Source organism: Caretta caretta, chromosome 9 (assembly GCF_965140235.1).
Source record: "Caretta caretta isolate rCarCar2 chromosome 9, rCarCar1.hap1, whole genome shotgun sequence".
In the NCBI taxonomy this organism is placed as follows: Eukaryota; Metazoa; Chordata; order Testudines; family Cheloniidae; genus Caretta; species Caretta caretta.
In genome coordinates, this window is record NC_134214.1 from 44765157 (window position 1) to 44786134 (window position 20978).

Consider the following 20978-nt stretch of genomic DNA (forward strand, 5'->3'; position numbering starts at 1 on the left):
CCCAGACAACTGCTGCATGTCTGACTTATTTCAAATAAAGATTATATTTTTCCAATGAAAAAGGATAAGTAGTCAGGCCAGAAACTTGATTTATCTGACATATTGCTAAACAAACCTTTCTCCGAGAAACACGAAAAATCTCAGAATTTCTTAAGCTGTATCGGTTGCTTTGGGGGAAAAGGATTTTATTTTCTGCAAGATAAATGGAATTAGATCCTTTTAATGGTAGTGAAAATATGATTAGAAAATTATGGCACTACTGCCACAATACAAAAAAAAGTTAAAGATCTGTATTGCAGTTTTACCAATACAAAGGAAGCTCTGCTCTTTGATTGCACAATTCAGGATCACCTCTAGGCACCAGCAAAGCAAGCACGTGCTTGGGGTGGCACAATTCCAGGGGCAGCATTCCAGCCATTTTTTTGTTTGTTTTTTTTTGCTTGGGCAGTTGCGCTCTCAGAGCTTGGGGCGGGAAAAAACCTAGAGCCGGCCCTGGCACAATTCCATTGTACGATCATTAGAAGCACCAACACTGCCCATAATTATAAAAAATATAAAACTGATTATTTTAAATTTTTACAAGCCAGTGTTAGAGGTCAGAAGGATAGGCGTAAAAAGTATATACATGTTTACATCACGAGTTTATGGCAAGAGTCAGTGTTGAATCGACAGTCCTAGCCTCTAGTTTTTGCATGTACACAATACAGAAGTGGATAATTGGGGACAAACCCACTTTCTATGCATAAATTGGCACTGATTGAAGTATATCATTTATTTTGACCTTTAAGATGAAGAGCTACCTGTGCATTCCTCTTTTTCCCCTTCTGCATGAACAAGTCAAGAAGATCCCACCAAGCATAGACAAAATCGATCCAGCCCAGCCTAAGTACAGTGCATCTCCTAGTTCATACCTGGAATATGAAGGATTTTATGGAAGCATCATACAACAGGATCACACATAGAAGGTTTAAAGCTTTCTCCATTATATTATTATATAGTTTGTATGAAGCAGTAATACATTTTACACTGTACTAGCTGTAAGATGTGCTAATTGTATAAAAAGCTAGCATCATTCTTGGTAAAGAATGTAGAGAATTATAAACCAGGCAGTTTAGTTTCAGTACCCAATTAAATGTTACATAATAGATGATGTGGCCAATAATGTAAGCATTTGTATCTCTGCTTAAGTGCTTTGCTGAATCAGGGATTTAAAGAACAAAAAATTAATAAGCAATATGGAGATAAAGGGGGATAGGTAATTGCTTAGAAATACTGAAGAGTTGGTCATAAAGGACAGATATTTACAGTGTCTGAGAACAGAACACATGGAGCAACAGCTTGAAGATAAAAGGGGGAAAAGGTTTACTGCACTTATCCACTTACATCTGGAGATTTCAGTATTATCTCTTCAGAGTAATAATTTTCTCCTACACAGAATTACCAATACAGATCCCCACTGTAGAAGACTAGTAAACAGCTAAGCAAGTAGTGTCTGGTCTAGCACTCCTACCAAGAAAATGTTTAGTTAAAAGTGTGAACTGATCTGAAAGTAGCAACCTTAAAAATCTCAAAGACAGCAATGTTATAGGTGCATATTGTAGATATGGTTCTCTTGTTGTAATGCAGAAAACTTAGTTTCCTTCTAGTAAAGGAACTTCTGCCTATTCATACCAGGTCTGAATATAAATTCTCATCCAGTCTAGTCTTTGCTTTTCCAAGATTGCTTTACCCTTAGACTTCTCCTTATATTCTAATAACAGCTGGTGGATTTCCTGAAGGGCTTAACTCTATGTAGTCAACTGGAGTTCTCTTCACATCCAGCTTTTTCATATCTAACCTGGTATTACCAGCAAGTGGTAACAGTAAGGAGGACTAACCCTGAACATCAGTAATAAATAGTCAAGAATGACTGGTTTAGTCAATCTTTCACAATGCCAGATACAAACCCATCACCCTTTTCTTCTTAATGGAGAGCTTAATGTTATTATTTGTATGATAGCAGTACCTAGAAATCCCAGTCATGGATCAGGGCCCCACTGTGCCAGATGTTGTACAAACACAGAAAAAAAGACAGTCCCTGCCCTAAAGAGCTTGCAATTAGAATATAAAACAACAGATGGATATAGACAAATAGATGAGTACAAGGAAACAATGAGACAATATTGGTCAGCACGACATGCTGTGGTCTCGGCACACCTGCAGCCTAACCGCTGTCATGTTTTGTAGGCATCAAGGCAAAGGAGAGGTTGAAGGAGGAAGTTGAAGGAGGATAATGAAGTACAGTGGAACCTCAGAGTTACGGACACCTCAGGAATGGAGGCTGTCCATAACTCTGAAATGTTTGTAATACTGAACAAAGCGCAGTTCAGACTCCAGATCCAGCAGCTGACACTCCAGGCCCAGTTTCAGCAGCAGCTGAGCTCCATACTCAGCACCAGCATGAGTTTGCAAGCTTTCCCACTCAGGGCAGGGTGTGTGTGTGTAAAAACAGCTGTCCCCCTCCCCGGGGAGTGGGGAAGGAGTGAAAGCGGTGCAGATCCCAGTGCTGCTCCTGCTCTACTGGCTGGCTCCAGATGCCTTGGGCTGGCAGCCCCAGCGCCTTGCTGTTAGTGGCTGCCCCGTGCACGGGGGTGCGGACAGGCATCCCAGACGTGCCTATCTCTAAGATGCAATACAGGCACAGTACAGTATTTGCTTTTTTTAAAAAAAATTTTTGTCTCTGCTACTGCCTGATTGGTTTCACTTGGTGTCCCGTTGACTGGTCAGTCCGTAACTCTGGTGTTTGTATCTTTGAGGTTCTACTGTAGCTTTGTGGCTGTTTACAAGGAGCTTCTCCCAAGGGTAAGGGACAGCATGGGAGAAAGCACGAAAGTGCTTGTTTGAAAATTTAACAAGTGAGCTATGGCTGCAGATTGGAATCAGGAGCTGACCCTTCAATAATGAATGAGAGGTGATAGACAGGTTGGGGATAGGCATGGAAAGTGATGAGTCAGAACCATGCAAAAAATGAGGTGACATGTCAAAGTGATGGGTAAGGAGAATGATCTTTGCAGCAGCATTCTGAATGGATAGGAATGGGGAAAGATTGCATATGTCAAGGGCAAAGAGAAGAATGTTGCAGTAATTGGGACACAAGATGATAGCTGAACTATGTGGACGGATAGGAAAGGCTGTATCCTAGTGGCGTTATGCTGAAAAAATCTGCAAGATTTAGACACAGCCAGGATGTGAGGACCTAGAGAGAGATCCAAGTTGAAGATGATGCCCAGATTACAGATGAGAGTGACTGGCAGGATGGTGGTGTTGTCTACAGTGTATGAAACAGGAGACAGTGGGAAGAGTTTCAGGGGGGAATTAGGAGTTCTGTTTTAGCCAGGTTGAACTTGAACTGACAGCTAGACACAAGCTGAGAGTTTAGTTTGGACAGAAGGAGACAGGTCCAGAGTACAGATAGCTCTGTGAGTAGTCAGCACAGAGATTGTAGTTGAATTTGTGTTTGTGAGACAGATTACCTAGCAATAAAGTGTAGAGGGAGAAGAGAACAGAACCAAGGACAGAGCCCAGTGGAACTCCAACATAATGTTAGAAAGGGATGGGAGAGAACCCTCTAAAGCAGTGGTCTCCAACCTTTTTACGCCCAAGATCACTTTTTTAATTTAAGGGCAACCCAGGATCTACCCCATCCCTTCCCCAATGCCCCACCCCACTCCATCCCCCCCTCTCTCCGTCGCTCCCTCTCCCCCACCCTCACTTACTTTCACCTGGCTGTGGTAGAGGATTGGGGTTCGGGAGGGGGTGCACGCTCGGCTGGGGCCGAGGGTTTCGCAGTGTAGGAGGGGGATCTGGGCTGAGCCTGAGGTACAGGAGGGGGTGCGGGCTCTGGGAGGGAATTTGGGTGTGGGAGGGGGCTCTGGGCTGGGGCAGAGTGTTGGGTCGCAGGAGGGGGTACAGGGTGCTGGCTCTGGGAGGGGGCTCGGGGTTGGGGTGTGGTCTGCCGCCGGGCAGCACTTACCTCCAGCGACTCCTGGGCCATGGTGCAGCGTGGTACGGCATGCTCCCTGCCTGCTCCCTGCCTGCCCCGGCCCCACGCCACTCCCAGAAGGAGCCAACGTGCCCCCGCAGCCTTTGGGGAGGGGCGGGGGCACGTGGCTCCGCGCACTGCCCCTCTCGGCAAGTATCGCCCCCGCAGCTCCCCTTGGCCACGGCTCCCCGTTCCCGGCCAAGGGGAGCTGCGGGGGGGAGTGCTTGCAGGCAGGAGCAGTGCGCGGAGGGAGATCTCTGCCCCCACCCCCCGCTAGCCACCTCCATGGCCCTGGGGGGTGGGAGCAGGGGTCTCCCTCCACGCACTGCTGCTGCCTGTAGGCACTGCTCCCACAGCTTCCCTTGGCGGGAACGGGGAGCCGTGGCCAAGGGGAGCTGCGGGGGCGATGCTTGCAGAGAGGGGCAGCGCGCAGAGCCACGTGCCCCCGCCCCAAGGACCGCAGGGGCATGTTGGCCCCTTCTGGGAGTGGCATGGGGCCGGGGCCGGCAGGGAGCCTGCTTTTTAGCAGCAGCCGCGCTGTGCCACAGACCGGGAGCCGCAGGAGGCTACACCCCAACCCCCGGCCTGAGCCCCCTCCCAGAGCCAGCGTCCCAAACTCTCTCCTGCACCCCAACCCCCAGCCTCCTCCTGGAGCCAGCATCCCATAGCCCCTCCTGCTCTAAAGGACACACAGAAGAATCAGAGAAATAGAATAAAAAACCTGGAAAGGATGGAGTCATAGAAGCCAAGGGAGGACAGATTTGTGTTTTCTAGGAAACATAATAAAAAGTACAAATGAGATCCACACTATTCAAAAAGGAACAGCAGAGATAAGTTCTACAAAATATTGGCATTATCATCAACTTCAAGAACAAATGAGACAAAGTAAAGCTAGGGAGAAAGGGCTGATCGCTAAAGGAGCTGCGGAAAATTTCATTATGAGTTAGTACAAACTAATATGTATTGAGAAGCTGCCCACTGAAGAGGAGAAAGGCTTGGGGCTGATCTACACTAGAAAGTTGAATGATGTAGCTGGGTCAACCTAAAGATGTGAAAAATTCACACCCTGGAGAGACAGTTAAGTCAGCCTAACCATCAGTGTAGAAAGCACTAGATTGATGGAAGAATTTTTCCATTGACCTAGTTACCCTCCTCTCAGAGAGGTGGATTTACTACAGCAAAAGAAGAGCTCCTTCTGTCGCTGTAGTAATGGTCTACACTTCAGCACTACAGAAGCGTTTCTTGTGTAGACATAGTCTTGGACAAGTAAACTGGAAAAAAATATCTACACAGAGCCAGCTGCTAACTCAAAGATGGGAAAAACTAATGAGTTTCCTGACTTCCTCCTACTCAAAAATATGTATTGAAAACTGGTGAAAGGGTAATAAACATAAAGGTACATAAACAAAGGGTAATGATAAACAATGAACTAAGTATGAGGTGGGAGGGAGGGAATGAAGTGATCAGGGGGGCCAGGGGTGTCCCATAGGTATCTGCTAGGATCTGTTTGATGTAACAGCTTTATTAATTAAATGGAAGAAAGAATAGAGAGCACTGTAATGAAATTTATAGAGTAAACTGAATTGGGATGACAGGAACACAACATATACCCACAGCTAGCCAAGAAATGAAAGAACAGAGGTTGTCAGGTACAGCACACCTTCTTACAGCTTCAGCTGCAGCTCCAAATAGCCAGTGCTACAAGGAGGCATTCATGCAACTTCAACAGATACTGCTTTTCTAAAAGGTTCCCAAAGCTCAGAGGACCAGCAGCATAAAGGCCATGCTTGATAGATTCCTAATGTCTCAGGAAGCATGCACTAGCCAGCTTCCAAATGCCCTCCCCTTTCTTTCAGTTGAGTCACCAAGGCAGCTGGCTGAGACATCCACCATCGGCTCTGTACTACAAGCTGACAAATTTGGGCCCTGCCCATTGCAAAGTGTAAATCCCAAAGATCTGCCCTTTATCCACTTTAACATTTCCCAATAGATAGTGAAGATAGTTCTGTATACAGGATAGCCTGGAAAGATGAATATGGATTATTGCCATACTCAACAAGTAAGTTTTTAAGCCTAGAGACAGAGGAAGGGTGGGGATATGGAGCAAAGGTAAGAGGTCCTGGAATTTTTCCTGGATGCTTCTCAATTTTAAACTGTTAATGTTATTCTGAAAATGTAATATATTACCTTCAAGTTCTTTCTTTGGAATTTATATTACATTCAGAGAAAAGGATCCTGGAGTGGGCAGAAGTCACTCTATTATATAATATGTTTATACTCAAATTTGGTGGTGGCTATTTTTAAGACACTCTTAACCAAACTCCATTTACTCTGAGGGAACATATCATTACACCGTTATTCTCTAGACAGGAAGCCAGGATACCAAAATGTCCATCATTGTCATATCCTCCAAAGCTGTTACTGCTATTCTATGAATAGGCTTCCAAGATGTTCCAAATGCAGTTTAAGCTGTATCCATTCTACTTAGATTGTAAGCTCTCTGGGGAAGGGACTGTATTTATGTTCCGAGTTTGTATACCACCTAGCATAATGAGGTCCTGTTCCCTGACTAGGACTCCTAGGTGCTATGGTAATACAAATAATTATTAATAAAACCAAGTCCTTTGCACAGCACCACCTATTCTGTGTGTTCCACCTTCCCTCAAAAATCTCTGGCCACATAGGAGAGGCTCTGAATTTTAGGGAGCATGATGGATCGAACAAAGAAAAGCCATTTTGGAGCAAGCACACCTGTGGATCTCAAGGATTTCTTGCTGGTAAATGCTCCATGTCACGTTAACTTTGGTTCTGCATTCTAAGAGCCCCAAAAGGGTCACAGACAGCTGATGCAATGGCACATCAATGACAGGAGAGCCTGGCAATAGAACAGAGGGACATACACTCTGTGCCAATGCGCCATGATTGAGAATTTGAGGCTCCTATGGCTTGCATGTTCCTTGACTCCTTGAAAGTGAGGTCATGGCCCAGTCCTTCCACCTGGCAATAATTCCTCCATCTAGTGGGAAAGAGGATTTCAAAGACTCAGTTGTTGATAAATTTTTCTTTAAGCAGGATGGGATAACTTGACCAGTACAGACTACAGGGTCCTGGAAAACCCTTACAGGAAACTGCCCACTGAAATTACTGATGCCATCTTAAAAATATTCAGCAATTTGATACACCAGGTCCATTAACTTACTTGGTTCCACCATACAGTGGGTCAAAAAATTGAGCAGTAATCCTTGCAGCATACCAAGAAACAGCCACCATAGATGAGAGTCCTATGGAGAAAAATTCAAAATGCACATACTTAAATAAACCTTTAAATAGTTCTACAGCTTTAAATTATGAAAATAGATGTACTTTTCACTTAGTTTGCTAATCATGAAAGCAGTATTGAGCTTTCAGTATTGAGTGTCCTAAGTTCAGTCTCAATGCACAATGATGGTATCTTACCTGCTAAAATGAAGATCACTCCCCCCGTTACAGAAATCTTTACTTTTGTATTTTCATTACTCATCCCAACTTGTGTGCACTTTAAACCAAACAATGACAGCACAGTAGCCAAGAGACCCAAGACGATGGAAATGATCATCAGAGCACGACATGCTTGTATGTAAGCTGCATTAGAAAAGCGGGACAAAAAAAATCAGTTCCTGCACAAGTAATTTAACAAAATTCCATTTTGAAAGTATATGTTCATCAAAGAAAACATCAAATAATTATCAGAATTAGTGATGAGTGAAGCTTACAAAGTGTAGATATTTGGTTTGCAGAAGCATCTAAAAGTCAGAATGTTTATGCAGTATAGAAATTAATGAGGTGGCAAACTTTAATGCTGAACTGGATTAACTAGTAGTGATGGGGTTAACAGTTTCAATAACACCTAATAGAGATTTTTGCTAACCTGAAAAATTACACCCAAATGAGTGAGTTGGTTATCTGATCACCAGAACTATATGAACCATTGCTTGTTGTAAAGCCAAATGTAAGTTTTTGTGTCCATTAAAAATGGTGTGTGAAAAAGAGTAGGTACTAATTTAGAGGAGACCTTGGAAATCTGGATCTTCATGTTTAAATTCTCCTATGCATTTATCAGATGTTCATTGTATAAGCTATTTGGGCTTGTAAAAAGGGTGAGCGCACAGCCTGAACAGACACACCTTTCTGGAAAGTTTAGGGTTGCATGACACGGAACTGTGCATCACTAAAGATAGGGATCCATATGGACAATGCTCAAAGAATGTTAAGATTTAGTTCTTTCAAACTCCTAAAGTATTAAACAGGATTACTTGTAATTTACCAGAGGATTAAATTATACCTTTAGGGTAACTGATGTAAAGTTTAATGATTACATTATTTTCTAACAAAGGGATTTACTACTACACCCCTTATCACATTATAATAATCTCAACAACCTTAACTATGGAGCTGCTAGAGTTAATTCCATAACAGGAGGGGTTACTCTCAATTTTGACTTTTTTATTTTTTATCATGTTACAAACTAAGCTAATTTACATCAATAGTAATTGCAGCACATGATTCTACATCAAAGATGGCACAGAGCTAATTCCACCACCTAAATCTGTTTCATTGCCAATGTTCCATTACACAATAGTTTTATTGTTTTTCAACTTAATTTATATTTAGTCTCTGACCTTCTGACATCCGTTCAATATCCTAGTTATTGCTTAACATTTGCTTGGCTGTAGTTTTTCCACTTCCAGCTTTGGAGAAAGTAGCAACAATTTGCACAGAAATGGCATCTGTCAAAGACCTTGAGAAAGCTAATTATTATTCCCATTTGATAAACAGGAAAACTGAGGCACAGATACTCCGTGACTACCTGATTCCCAGTCCCCCACTCTAACCATTACATCATGATGACTTTAGATGAAAATATGTTACTTATGTTTAAGATTAGATAATATATATGGTGGACAGAACATTCAGAGTGAACCACTTTGAGGTTGTGTATAGAGCACATAATAGTGATTAAAATTTGTGTTGTTTTCCAGTCAGTCTTGTTGGGTAAATATTTGAACCTTCAAGCCAAACCTGTTTTTAAAATTTAAGACTTATAAAAGGAAGCCCAGTAGGTTAACGCTTATGCATCCTCTGTGTATGAATTGTATTCTTTATACTTTAACACCAAAAAGGGGAATTTAATTCCTGTCTTGTTTTAAGGCTGATGATCAGTATGTAAATAAATGGTCAATGGCGATAGCTGAATCTCAATTTATTTTGCCAAAAACATATTAAATACAATTTCTGTTTTAGTCCAAAGTGCTTTCACATACAAGATCCCAAAGAATGTGAATCTGAATATCAAAAATAGATTAATTGTAGGAGGTGGCTGAAGAAAGCAAGCTGGTCAGTTTCACCTTCTGGGGCTTCATCACCCAATTTGAGGTCCTGGAATCCTCCTTTTAGATACTGCAAAACAAGTTTCTGCATCCTTAGGCCTTTTGTTGAGCAGCTCATCTTCTTTCCATGCAAAACTGTTTGATGTTTGCCTTCTTAGATTCTCTCTCTGCACTTATTTTGTCCAGTAGCTTATCTCTTGGACCCACCATCTCACCTTTCTTGTTTTTCATCAATCTGCTCTTCAGTTTGTTTTTCTATTTTCTTTGTTCAGTTTTCTTTTTCCAGGACATCGTTCATTCTTTACCTACTTCAATCTCCTCCTTTGATGCAATGATGGGATACAAAGTATCTACAATAGCACCTCAGAATTATGAACACCAGAGTTACAAACTGACCAGTCAATCACACGCCTCATTTGAAACCAGAAGTACGCAATTAGGCAGCAGGAGAGACCAAAAAAGCAAATACAGTACAGTACTCTGTTAAACATAAACTACTAAAAAAATAAAGAGAGAGCAGCATTTTTCCTCTACATAGTAAAGTTTCAAAGCTGTATTAAGTCAATGTTCAGTTGTAAACTTTTGAAAGAACAACCTCCATTGCCGAGGTGTTCATAACTCTGAGGTTCTACTGCATTATATTTCCATAAATATATTCCTTATGTGAAGCCTTGATTAACTTCTCTAATCTGAAGCAGAGACACTGAATCTTAACTCAAGAATAATAAAACTAGAGTTTAAAGTGCCAATACAAATAGAAATTGGCAGCTGATTAACTGCTTAGTGACAAAAGCTTGATCTATCAGCTGTAACACAGGTGCTAAATACATAAATAATTTAATATAGTTGCAGGTTTCAGAGTAGCAGCCGTGTTATATCCACAAAATGAAAAGGAGTACTTGTGGCACCTTAGAGACTAACAAATTTATTTGAGCATAAGCTTTCATGAGCTACAGATCACTTCATTGGATGCAGTGAGCTGTATCTCACGAAAGCTTATGCTCAAATAAATTTGTTAGTCTCTAAGGTGCCACAAGTACTCCTTTTCTTTTTAATATAGTTGATCTCTTATGCACCACACTCTGAATTAGCAGTGCCTAAAATAAGATATTCAATCAAACCACTTATCTGTGTTAAAGGGATCTAGATATCTTTGACTGTATCTGTATTATACAAATACAGATTCTGGGCCATATCCTGCCCTCTATATATGCATCAACTGTGGTCAGATTGTTAAGTTTAGTTTGTTCTCAATACTGACTATTTCATCTACTATGCTGTGAATTGCCCATTTACAGTTGCTCACATAAACTTTGGCTGTCATAACTTTTAGGCACCTGACTGGGTGATATCTTATCTCCACTATCAGTTTTTGTTTCCTGAACAGTCCCCAAACCCTGTATAACACTCCTTTACTTCTAAAGTTTCATACTTCAAAAATAATTGTATTAGGTGTCCAAAGAAGCTCAAGGCATCTTATACAATAGATGAAAATGTAAAAGTTAAATCAAAATTAATATACTAAGTGAAGTCCTACTGATCTAAAAAAAGGTTTTAAACCTGATTTAAAGGGAGCTAAATCTGATATCAGAGGGCACTTTAACCAGCTAAGGCTGCCAATGCAGAGACCTTCAAGAGATTCCTCCTGCTTCTCTTTAAAACCATGCTCTAACAGCCCATCACCAAAGATGCCCTTCCTTTCTACCTCTGATCTCATTCATTTTCATTGTTTCAGCTACATTTCTGTACAGATGATTCCTGAATAACCTCTACATTGGAGCTGAACATTGACCCTCATCTGTGCGATCTTATGCTTCCAACTCCCTCAGGAATCCTCTGGATGTCCTGCTGCTCTCTTAATCTCCAGAACTGAGCTACTTATTTTTTCCAAACCATTTTTCTCCACCCTCCTGATCTGTCACCATAACAACTCCACTATCCTTCCTGTCTCCCAGGCTTGAAACTCTCATCTTTGACTCTTCTTTTCTTCCATAAATCCAGTGTCTCCAAGTTCTATTGCTTTTTTCCTCTGTTATAAGAAAATCCACTTTTTCCTTACTATCTTCATCTCTTTTCTTGTCTCAAATATTGCAAACTCTACAGCCCCCAGGATATCCAACATACTTCTGCTTAAGAAACATTCCCTTCCCGCTGGTCTAACCACAGAGCCACCCTCTGTATATATTCATTCACTTCCTCTTACTGCATCAAATTTAAGATTCAAGTTCTCACCAGCCCTACCTATAAATTTCCTATATGTCTGCTCTCATTTCTCCCTTAGACCCCGTCCCCCACTCCCACTCCCTACTATGCTCTCATCCTCCTCCAAATCCTCTTTCGGTTCCCTTTCTTTCCTCCCACTTTTGCCTTTGCATCCTCACTCCTGATGTTCTTGTGTGCCTCCTCTGAGTTTCTTTAAAGCCACATCTTCCAAAAGGCTTTCTTACCTTCTTATCAGTGACACAGTCCTGTGTTACTGAGTAGGGAATTCTAAAAAAATTCCCACTGGTATCACCACTGTGTAAATTTATAGTGCCATATAAATTATTACTAATAAGATGCTATGTGGAGCCAGAAGCTCTAAATGATGAGGCCCAGTCCAGTGGCAGATTTATATCCTAACACAATCCATGCTCAAATAAGCAGCCTGCAGAGAGAAAACAGGTGGATATTATCCTAACTGTTATTGCAGAATGCAAGAAGTTTATTCACACCACATTTTATGTTCCTCTCAGTCTAAAGTAATACAAAGAAAACTACACAAACCATTTTAAAACTGCTTGTGAGAGAAAAATAGTTTAAGGAAATTATAAATCTCCACTAGCAGGAGCAGTTACCTTTTACCTTTAGTGTACTGTAACTTAAGTTCTTAAAATGTAATTAAAATCTTTTCTAAATTAGAATGTATGTTTTAGGGCTTGTTTACACATTAAATTTATTCTGGTTTAAAGTAGAGTGTGAATTTAAAGTGGAATAGCTACTGTGGAATAACTCCATGTGCAGACACTCGTATTCCAGAACAAGACTGCCTTTTTCCAAATTAACTTAATCCACTTTGGAAGATAAACCAGAAAAAAAGCAATCTTATTCCAGAATAACTCCATGTATAGAAGCCTTTAGATTTAGAGTACATAAATCTACATGATTTATGCCTGCAGTTTACAATATAATGAATATTGTCACTACATAATTAAAACTTTAGAACAATCTAAAGAAAGATTTTGTTGAAGATTTACATATTTAACTCAGATACACGGCAATTCAGATTTCTGAAGTTTAAAACCAAATCCAATCAGAAAAGAACCCTCTACTTCTAATACATAGATTAATTTAAATAATATTTAATAGCTTTTTTCATTTCTCTCAGAACACAATGTATTAGTCTGAATATGCAGTTTACCATAAATGCTATTTCATACCTACTTATATTAAAAAACTCCCAATGCAGTATACTGAAGTCAAATATTAAGACTATGCCTATAAAATATCTCTCTGAAAAAAATAAACACACACTGTAAGACACTCATTAAGGCTAGAAATGGTACAATATCCAGTTATCTTTCCACAGGATGTCAGAAAGCAGATTACATTATATTTAAAATGCCTATTAAAAGAATCACTGCCTGATTAAGTGAGTTGATATATATTATTTTATAGCTTTTTCTAATGTGCTTTGTTTGACACATTCTGCTGCTTTATCAGCTATTTTAGAGCAATAGTCTGAGAAGCCCTTATTGACCAAAAATATCTATTTTTACCTTTGGTCACAGTTCCCAGTGAACACCCCCTCCTGCTCACTCACTAGGACTGATGTAAGGAGAATCCAAGCCTCTGTGCTCTCGATCCCCTAGGGTATGAAGCTTCCAGAGCCTCAGCAGACTGCAGCATTAGTTCCTCTCCTGGCTTTTCTGGCACATTTCCTAGGCACTGATTCTGAGTCCGTACCCCTTCTCAAAAAATGGGGGTCTTCAGCCCACCTGCCCTATGCCCCATGACCAGCACTGACCGCTGAATACCCCAGTTACTTAAACAGAACTCCACTTCTGGTTTACAGTTTAACTCTCTCAGGAGCATGCAACAGCTGTAAAGAACACACACACACACCACAGTCTAACACCTTTATTCTCTTTTATACTTAATCATGTAAAGCACAGAGTACAGATCATACAAAATAATAAACACCTGAAACTACTATGTCCCTCACTTTCTAGCTCACCCTTCCTTTGTGAGTCCTTGGGGAACCATCTGGGTCCCAGAAGGCAGGCAGGGTGTCCCTGCCTCATGCATACTATTATATAGTGAATGGTCTCTCCCTCATGGACTGAAGAAAATTGCCACCCCCCCCCCCCCCGGGGCAGACCAGCCTCTGTCTTTTTACAACCTTCAGTTCCCTGTATCAGGTGACATCTTTGTCAGCTTCACCAAATGAGCACAAACCCCGCAGATGACTCTGTTACCAAGGTGACTTTCCCCTTGCTAACTCAGTTACTCTGGACAGGAACCACCAGTCTTTTGTCTCTCCCAGCGGTGTAAAAAAACCACCCCCATGAGGGGAGTAGCTCGTGCACTGTCTACACTGCCACTTTACAGCGCTGAAACTTGCAGCGCTCAGGGGAGTGTTTTTTCAAACCCCTGAGCGAGAAAGTTACAGCGCTGTAAAGTGGCAGTGTAGACAAGGCCAAACGGACAACAGAGGAGGCAAAGGCTGAACATTCAGAAGTTTACAGCCTGATACAGACACATAGGGTTAATAATCTCACACAAAATTCATAAATTGTACAGACATAGTCCCAATTCATCACACCTTTACCTTCCATTACTACTAGACAGGATATAGGGTTGAATTTTTTATAACTGACATTACTTCTTTCCAACAAATTCTTCTATTACATAAAAAATATTGCACAAAAATAGAGACGTACCAGGCAGTGCCAACACAGAATCAAATTTTCTGCAGTTGAAGACTCCAGTGCTATCTTCTGCACAGCTTTTCCACAGGTTTTCAAACAAGCTAGAAGTTGTAATTACGTTCCCATGTATGGTGGAGATTTTCCAGTAACTATTCGATAAAGTGGCACCCTCAATTAGCCACCCACATAAGCTCAGCAGAAAGCCAGTGATTTCCAAAGCAGCAGACATGTTTGTGAATATTAACACACTAAACTATGTCTATCTTTTATTAAAATGAAGTGTATACAAATATTGCTCCCTTCAGAAGACTACGTGCTGTTCTATCTCTGGTTTCACTCCAAAATGAAGCTACCTTTGCTCTTTGCCCAACCCACAGAGTGATAAGGTTTTTTGTACATGACTGTAATATCTGGGAGCAATTTATGGGAAAGATGTTAATTGAAATAATTTGATAAACTTACAAATTCTATTTAACATTTTTTGTGATTAAAAGTTACAGAGTGAGCCCATCATGCATCCAGAGTCAGAAAGTCTAACCAGTGTTCTGACTATCACTCCTCTTATGAAGTGTTTGAGACTGGTAAATTTTTGTGATTTTCATAAATCTCTATCTTATTTTTATCAATCACAGGTTTACATAAGGCTACTATTGGAATTTTATTGCTGCTTTGAAAGTTTAATGTTCTTATATTATTTGCTTTAAGATAAAATTTGATTGTAAATTCAACAGCAGGAACTTTGTTTTGTACATACAGCACTTTCTGTACTTTTGGAAGTTTATTATGTACAACTATAAATCATACCATCACAAAATATATTTTAGTGAAGATGGACAGCTACTATATTACTATACTGAGTATTTCAAAGGATGTTAAAGTTTATGGATAAAAGGTAAACATTAATATTTTACAGACTATTGATCTCTAGTTAAAGTGATATATCCTCATGAAACCGCATCCCACTCACACTGGAAAATGAAAATATGACAACACAAGTTTCACCGAATCACAGCAAAATAAGACAAAGTCTCAGGAGGATTGAATCACAATTGGAAAACAGTTATATGGATAGCAATATCAATTTATTAAAAGTTTCAGTTTGTCATAGGTTGTTATTTTTTTAGAGTTCTACTGACTAAGGGTATAATCATATCCCAGGCTAGCTCCACAGAAGAAATGTGCACTGGCACTTAATGACTTTAGTCACTGAAACTCCTTGCAAATATCAATGGGTTTAACCATCTTTTACAGGTAGTAAACTGCTTCTACCTCACCTTGAAAAGAAAGCAAAATTTCTTTACAAACTAGATCCTTATGTTGTGTTAGAATTCTGTAGATATGCAACTTGATATAATACAGTTATAAAATGATTGCATTATGTAAATTTTACGTACAGACTCCCAAAAGGACATCACAAGTGCCACAAATTCTTAGTAAACCAGATGAGTCTGCTCTTTTAGATAGGCTCATCAAACCTCTCTGGCCATTTTGTGGCTAGGCTGTAGAAGGGTGGGTTTGGTTGCAAAGGGATGTTAGAACACAATATGCCTACTTCTGCTACCATAAAAATCAACGGGAGTTTTGCTGTTGACTTAGACAAGAGCAGATTTGGGACTCTAAGGATATGTGTGCACAGCAGTTAAATGCCCATGGCTGGCCCATGTCAGCTGACTTGGGCTTGTGGGGCTTGGGCTAATGGGCTGAAAAACTGCATTGTAGACTAAGTCAGCTAACGCAAGCTCGCTGCGGGTATTTAATTGTTGTGTAGACATATCCTAAATGCCTTCCTGCAGTACTTGCTGTGCTCACCTGTGCCTTTGCACTTGAAAGGCAATCTTAAAGCTCTGAGATGGCCATGAGGATTTGCTCCTCATGAGGTATGAGTCAAAAATTGTGGTAACAATTTCACTTCTCAAGAGAATCCTACCAAATCCTGCACTTCTGCCTCAGGGAGTCTCTACAGTTTTAAAGTGATGGGACTTTAAATCAGCATATTGTAGCAGTGCTTATATCCCTTTTGAAGAACTTGCTATTTTTACCAAAAAAGAAGAGGGAGAACTTCAGGCTCATTTATCCCTACATTGGCTTTGATCCTCACTAGCTGACAGATTACCGCTCCTCAGACTACCTCTGGCACGGCTGAATTCAGTTAGGCACTTTTTATATTAGCAACAGTGATCACTTGTGTTTAATGAAAGGGCCTTGAGTCATTTTGCTTTCCTTGATGCTCAGAGATCTGAACCTTAACCTGTAGAGCACAGTGCAAGACTTCTCTCTTCAAACATGTGCTTGAGAGGGTAGTTTGTGTTTTATGCTTTGTTGTGTCTGGATCATCTGCCATACAAGATCTCACTCTGACACAGGGTTAATTAACAAACTTCAGCTCTATTATAGCTGCTTACAACATGGCTTCTTCAGCCTCCTGGTTTCTCAGACAATTTCTCAGGAGATGTTGCTTCCAAAAGTTAATTGGTCTCAGCATGTGATTCGATACTTGATGCATAATAGTCTGTATGTAAGGTGAATTTTGTAACGAAGCTGTTGTGGTCATAATTTGACCTTCGAGGCGGTGGAAAAAAACATGTTCTTGTAGATACATCTTGTTATGGTATGCACTATGCAGGAGTTGAACACAAGCATGAAGGCGGCACACCATTAGTGGAAGATAACGATCTGTAACATGACTGGATGCAAGGGATCGGGCACGAGGACGGGTCGTGATGAGTCAGTGTATATAAGAAAGGGTAAATCGGCATTTTGGGGTCCCCCCCCCGGCTAGCGAGGGGGTATCACGCTTAAGTGTTATTAAACTTGTCTCATTGAGAAATACTCTGCATTTTACTTGTCTGGTTAATGCGCCTCAGCCTCGGAGCGAACTTTTACATGACCTACAAGTGTAATTCATAACAGTTTTGGTGCCCAACGTGGGGCCCAAGGCCCGCCCGTTCAATACTTAGAGTCGGACTCCCCTCTTTGGAGATCCTGACCGCTGGCATAAGGTGAGTTCACCTTGGGAGTTCCAGGAGTGGGGAACTATCCGTGCACAAAGGGCGGTAAGGTGGCGCATTAAGGTAACCTGTCAAGGTTCCTCCCCCACTCTGAACTCTAGGGTACAGATGTGGGGACCTGCATGAAAAAACCTCCTAAGCTTATCTTTACCAGCTTAGGTCAAAACTTCCCCAAGGTACAAAATATTCCACCTGTCATCCTTGGATTGGCCGCTACCACCACCAAACTAATACTGGTTACTGGGGAAGAGCTGTTTGGACGCGTCTTTCCCCCCAAAATACTTCCCAAAACCTTGCACCCCACTTTCTGGACAAGGTTTGGTAAAAAGCCTCACCATTTTGCCTAGGTGACTACAGACCCAGACCCTTGGATCTTAAGAACAATGAACAATCCTCCCAACACTTGCACCCCCCCTTTCCTAGGAAATGTTGGATAAAAAGCCTCACCAATTTGCATAGGTGACCACAGACCCAGACCCTTGGATCTTAAGAACAATGAACAAGCATTCAGTTTCTTACAAGAAGATTTTTAATAAAAATAGAAGTAAATAGAAATAAAGAAATCTCCCCTGTAAAATCAGGATGGTAGATATCTTACAGGGTAATTAGATTCAAAAACATAGAGAACCCCTCTAGGCAAAACCTTAAGTTACAAAAAAGATACACAGACAAATAGTTATTCTATTCAGCACAATTCTTTTCTCAGCCATTTAAAGAAATCATAATCTAACACATACCTAGCTAGATTACTTACTAAAAGTTCTAAGACTCCATTCCTGGTCTATCCCCGGCAGAAACCAGCATATAGACAGACCCACAGACCCTTTGTTTCTCTCCCTCCTCCCAGCTTTTGAAAGTATCTTGTCTCCTCATTGGTCATTTTGGTCAGGTGTCAGCGTGGTTACCTTTAGCTTCTTAACCCTTTACAGGTGAGAGGAGCTTTCCCCTGGCCAGGAGGGATTTCAAAGGGGTTTACCCTTCCCTTTATATTTATGACACGCCCCCCAAATCTCAGCTAGGGTGAAACACTGGCTGGGATTTCTTCCTGGAGCTCTAGGAAAAACAGAATTAATAAGACACATGCATCTCTAAATATACTACCAAGTACATAAAGACTAACAATATTTTCCACATCTCAAGGACGATTTTAACCAGTTGATTCTGGGAAAATTTCACGGGAGAGTGCATCAGCCACTTTGTTAGAAGCTCCTGAGATGTGTTGGATGTCGAAATCAAAATCTTGGAGAGCTAAACTCCACCAAAGAAGTTTTTTGTTAGTTTCTTTGACGGTGTGAAGCCACTTCAGTGCAGCATGGTCGGTTTGCAGGTGGAAACGCCATCCCCAAACATATGGGCGTAGCTTTTCCAGAGCGTAGACAATGGCGTAACATTCTTTTTCAGTGACTGACCAGTTGCTTTCCCTCTCAGACAGTTTTTTGCTGAGAAACACTACAGGGTGGAATTCTTGATCAGGTCCTTTCTGCATTAAAACTGCTCCCACACCACGCTCGGACGCATCTGTGGTTACTAGGAACGGTTTGTCAAAGTCTGGGGCCCTTAGTACAGGGTCAGACATGAGTGTCGCTTTAAGCTTGTTAAAGGCCTTCTGACACTTTTCGGTCCACTGAACAGCATTTGGCTGTTTCTTTTTGGTTAGGTCTGTCAGTGGGGCGGCGATTTGGCTGTAGTGCGGTACAAATCGTCTGTAATAACTGGCCAAGCCTAAGAAGGATTGAACCTGTTTCTTTGACTTTGGGACAGGCCACTTTTGGATAGCATCCACTTTGGCCTGTAGGGGGCTGATAGTTCCTTGACCCACCTGGTGTCCAAGGTAAGTCACTCTGTTTAGGCCTATTTGACACTTCTTAGCCTTAACAGTTAGTCCTGCCTCCCTTATGCGCTCAAGGACTTTTTGTAGATGTTCCAGGTGGTCTGCCCAGGAATCCGAAAATATGGCCACATCGTCAAGGTAGGCGACTGCATATTCTCCTAATCCCGCTAGGAGACCATCTACAAGTCTTTGGAAAGTGGCGGGTGCATTTCGCAGCCCGAAAGGGAGTACATTAAATTCATACAGCCCGAGATGTGTGGTGAAGGCTGACCTTTCCTTGGCAGATTCATCTAGTGGTACCTGCCAGTACCCCTTGGTTAAGTCCAAGGTAGAGATGAACTGGGCCCGTCCCAGTTTCTCTAATAGTTCATCTGTGCGTGGCATTGGATAGTTGTCTGGGCGAGTTACAGCATTTAGCTTACGGTAGTCCACGCAAAAACGTATTTCCCCATCTGGTTTGGGAACTAGAACCACTGGAGATGCCCATGCACTTTCAGAGGGGCGGATTACACCCATCTGTAACATATCCTGGATCTCCCGTTCTATAGCAGTTTTAGCTTGAGGAGACACCCGGTAAGGTTGGACCCTAATTGGGTGAGCATTACCTGTGTCAATGGAGTGGTATGCCCGTTCAGTCAGTCCTGGGGTGGCTGAGAACGTTGGCGCGTAGCTAGTGTACAGCTCCTGGATCTGCTGTCGCTGCATACGCCCAAGGGTCATGGAGAGGTTCACCTCTTCCACACCACCACCACATTTCCCTTCATAGTAGACACCTTCGGGCCACTCAGCGTCATCTCCTCCGTGGGCTGTAAACTGACAAACCTTTAATTCTCTGGAATAAAAGGGCTTTAGAGAATTAATATGGTACACCTTAGGCTTTTGGTTGGAGGTGGGGAATGCTATGAGATAATTAACAGCTCCCAGGCGCTCCTGGACCGTGAATGGCCCTTCCCACGATGCTTCCATTTTATGGGCCTGGAGCGCCTTTAAGACCATGACCTGGTCCCCTACTTTGAAGGAACGCTCTCTGGCATGTTTATCATACCAGGCTTTTTGCTCTTTTTGAGCATCCTGTAATTTTTCTTTAGCAAGGGCTAAAGAGGTTCGGAGGGTGTTTTGTAGGTTGGTTACAAAGTCCAGAATGTTAGTTCCTGGAGAAGGTGTAAATCCCTCCCATTGCTGCTTCACCAACTGCAATGGCCCCTTAACCTCACGGCCATATACAAGTTCAAATGGGGAAAACCCTAAACTGGGGTGTGGTACAGCTCTGTAGGCAAAGAGCAACTGCTGCAACACTAGGTCCCAATCATTGGAGTGCTCATTTACGAATTTACGTATCATGGCCCCCAAAGTTCCATTAAACTTCTCCACCATGCCATTTGTTTGATGGTGGTAAGGAGTGGCAACCAAGTGATTTACCCCATGAGCTTCCCAAAGGTTTTCCATAGTTTCTGCCAGGAAATTAGTCCCTGCATCTGTGAGGATGTCGGAGGGCCAACCTACCCTGGCAAAAATGTCTGCTAGTGCCTGGCACACACTTTTAGCCCTGGTGTTGCTTAGAGCTACTGCTTCCGGCCATTGGGTGGCAAAATCCATGAAAGTCAGTATGTACTGCTTTCCTCTGGCTGTCTTTTTCGGAAAAGGACCCAGAATATCCACAGCTACTCGCTGAAATGGAACTTCAATGATGGGGAGTGGCTGGAGAGGGGCTTTGACCTGGTCTTGGGGTTTTCCCACTCTTTGGCACACCTCACAAGACTGGACATAGGTAGAAACATCCTTGCCCATTCCCTCCCAGTGGAATGACCCCCCCAAACAGTCTTTGGTCCTGTTCACCCCAGC

The 20978-nt window shown here is 41.9% G+C and overlaps 1 protein-coding gene across 1 annotated transcript in view; it reads right to left on the reverse strand.

The window, feature by feature from the left end:
- Nucleotides 1-20978, reverse strand: part of LOC125642961 (claudin-19-like) — a 44033-nt gene that overhangs the window by 741 nt on the left and 22314 nt on the right. The window contains exons 2-4 of the mRNA XM_048864977.1: nucleotides 7478-7642; nucleotides 7221-7302; nucleotides 801-911 (exon numbers count right to left, since the gene is read on the reverse strand). Coding sequence (XP_048720934.1) covers nucleotides 801-911; nucleotides 7221-7302; nucleotides 7478-7642 — 358 coding nt within the window. The remainder of the gene's footprint in view (nucleotides 1-800; nucleotides 912-7220; nucleotides 7303-7477; nucleotides 7643-20978) is intronic.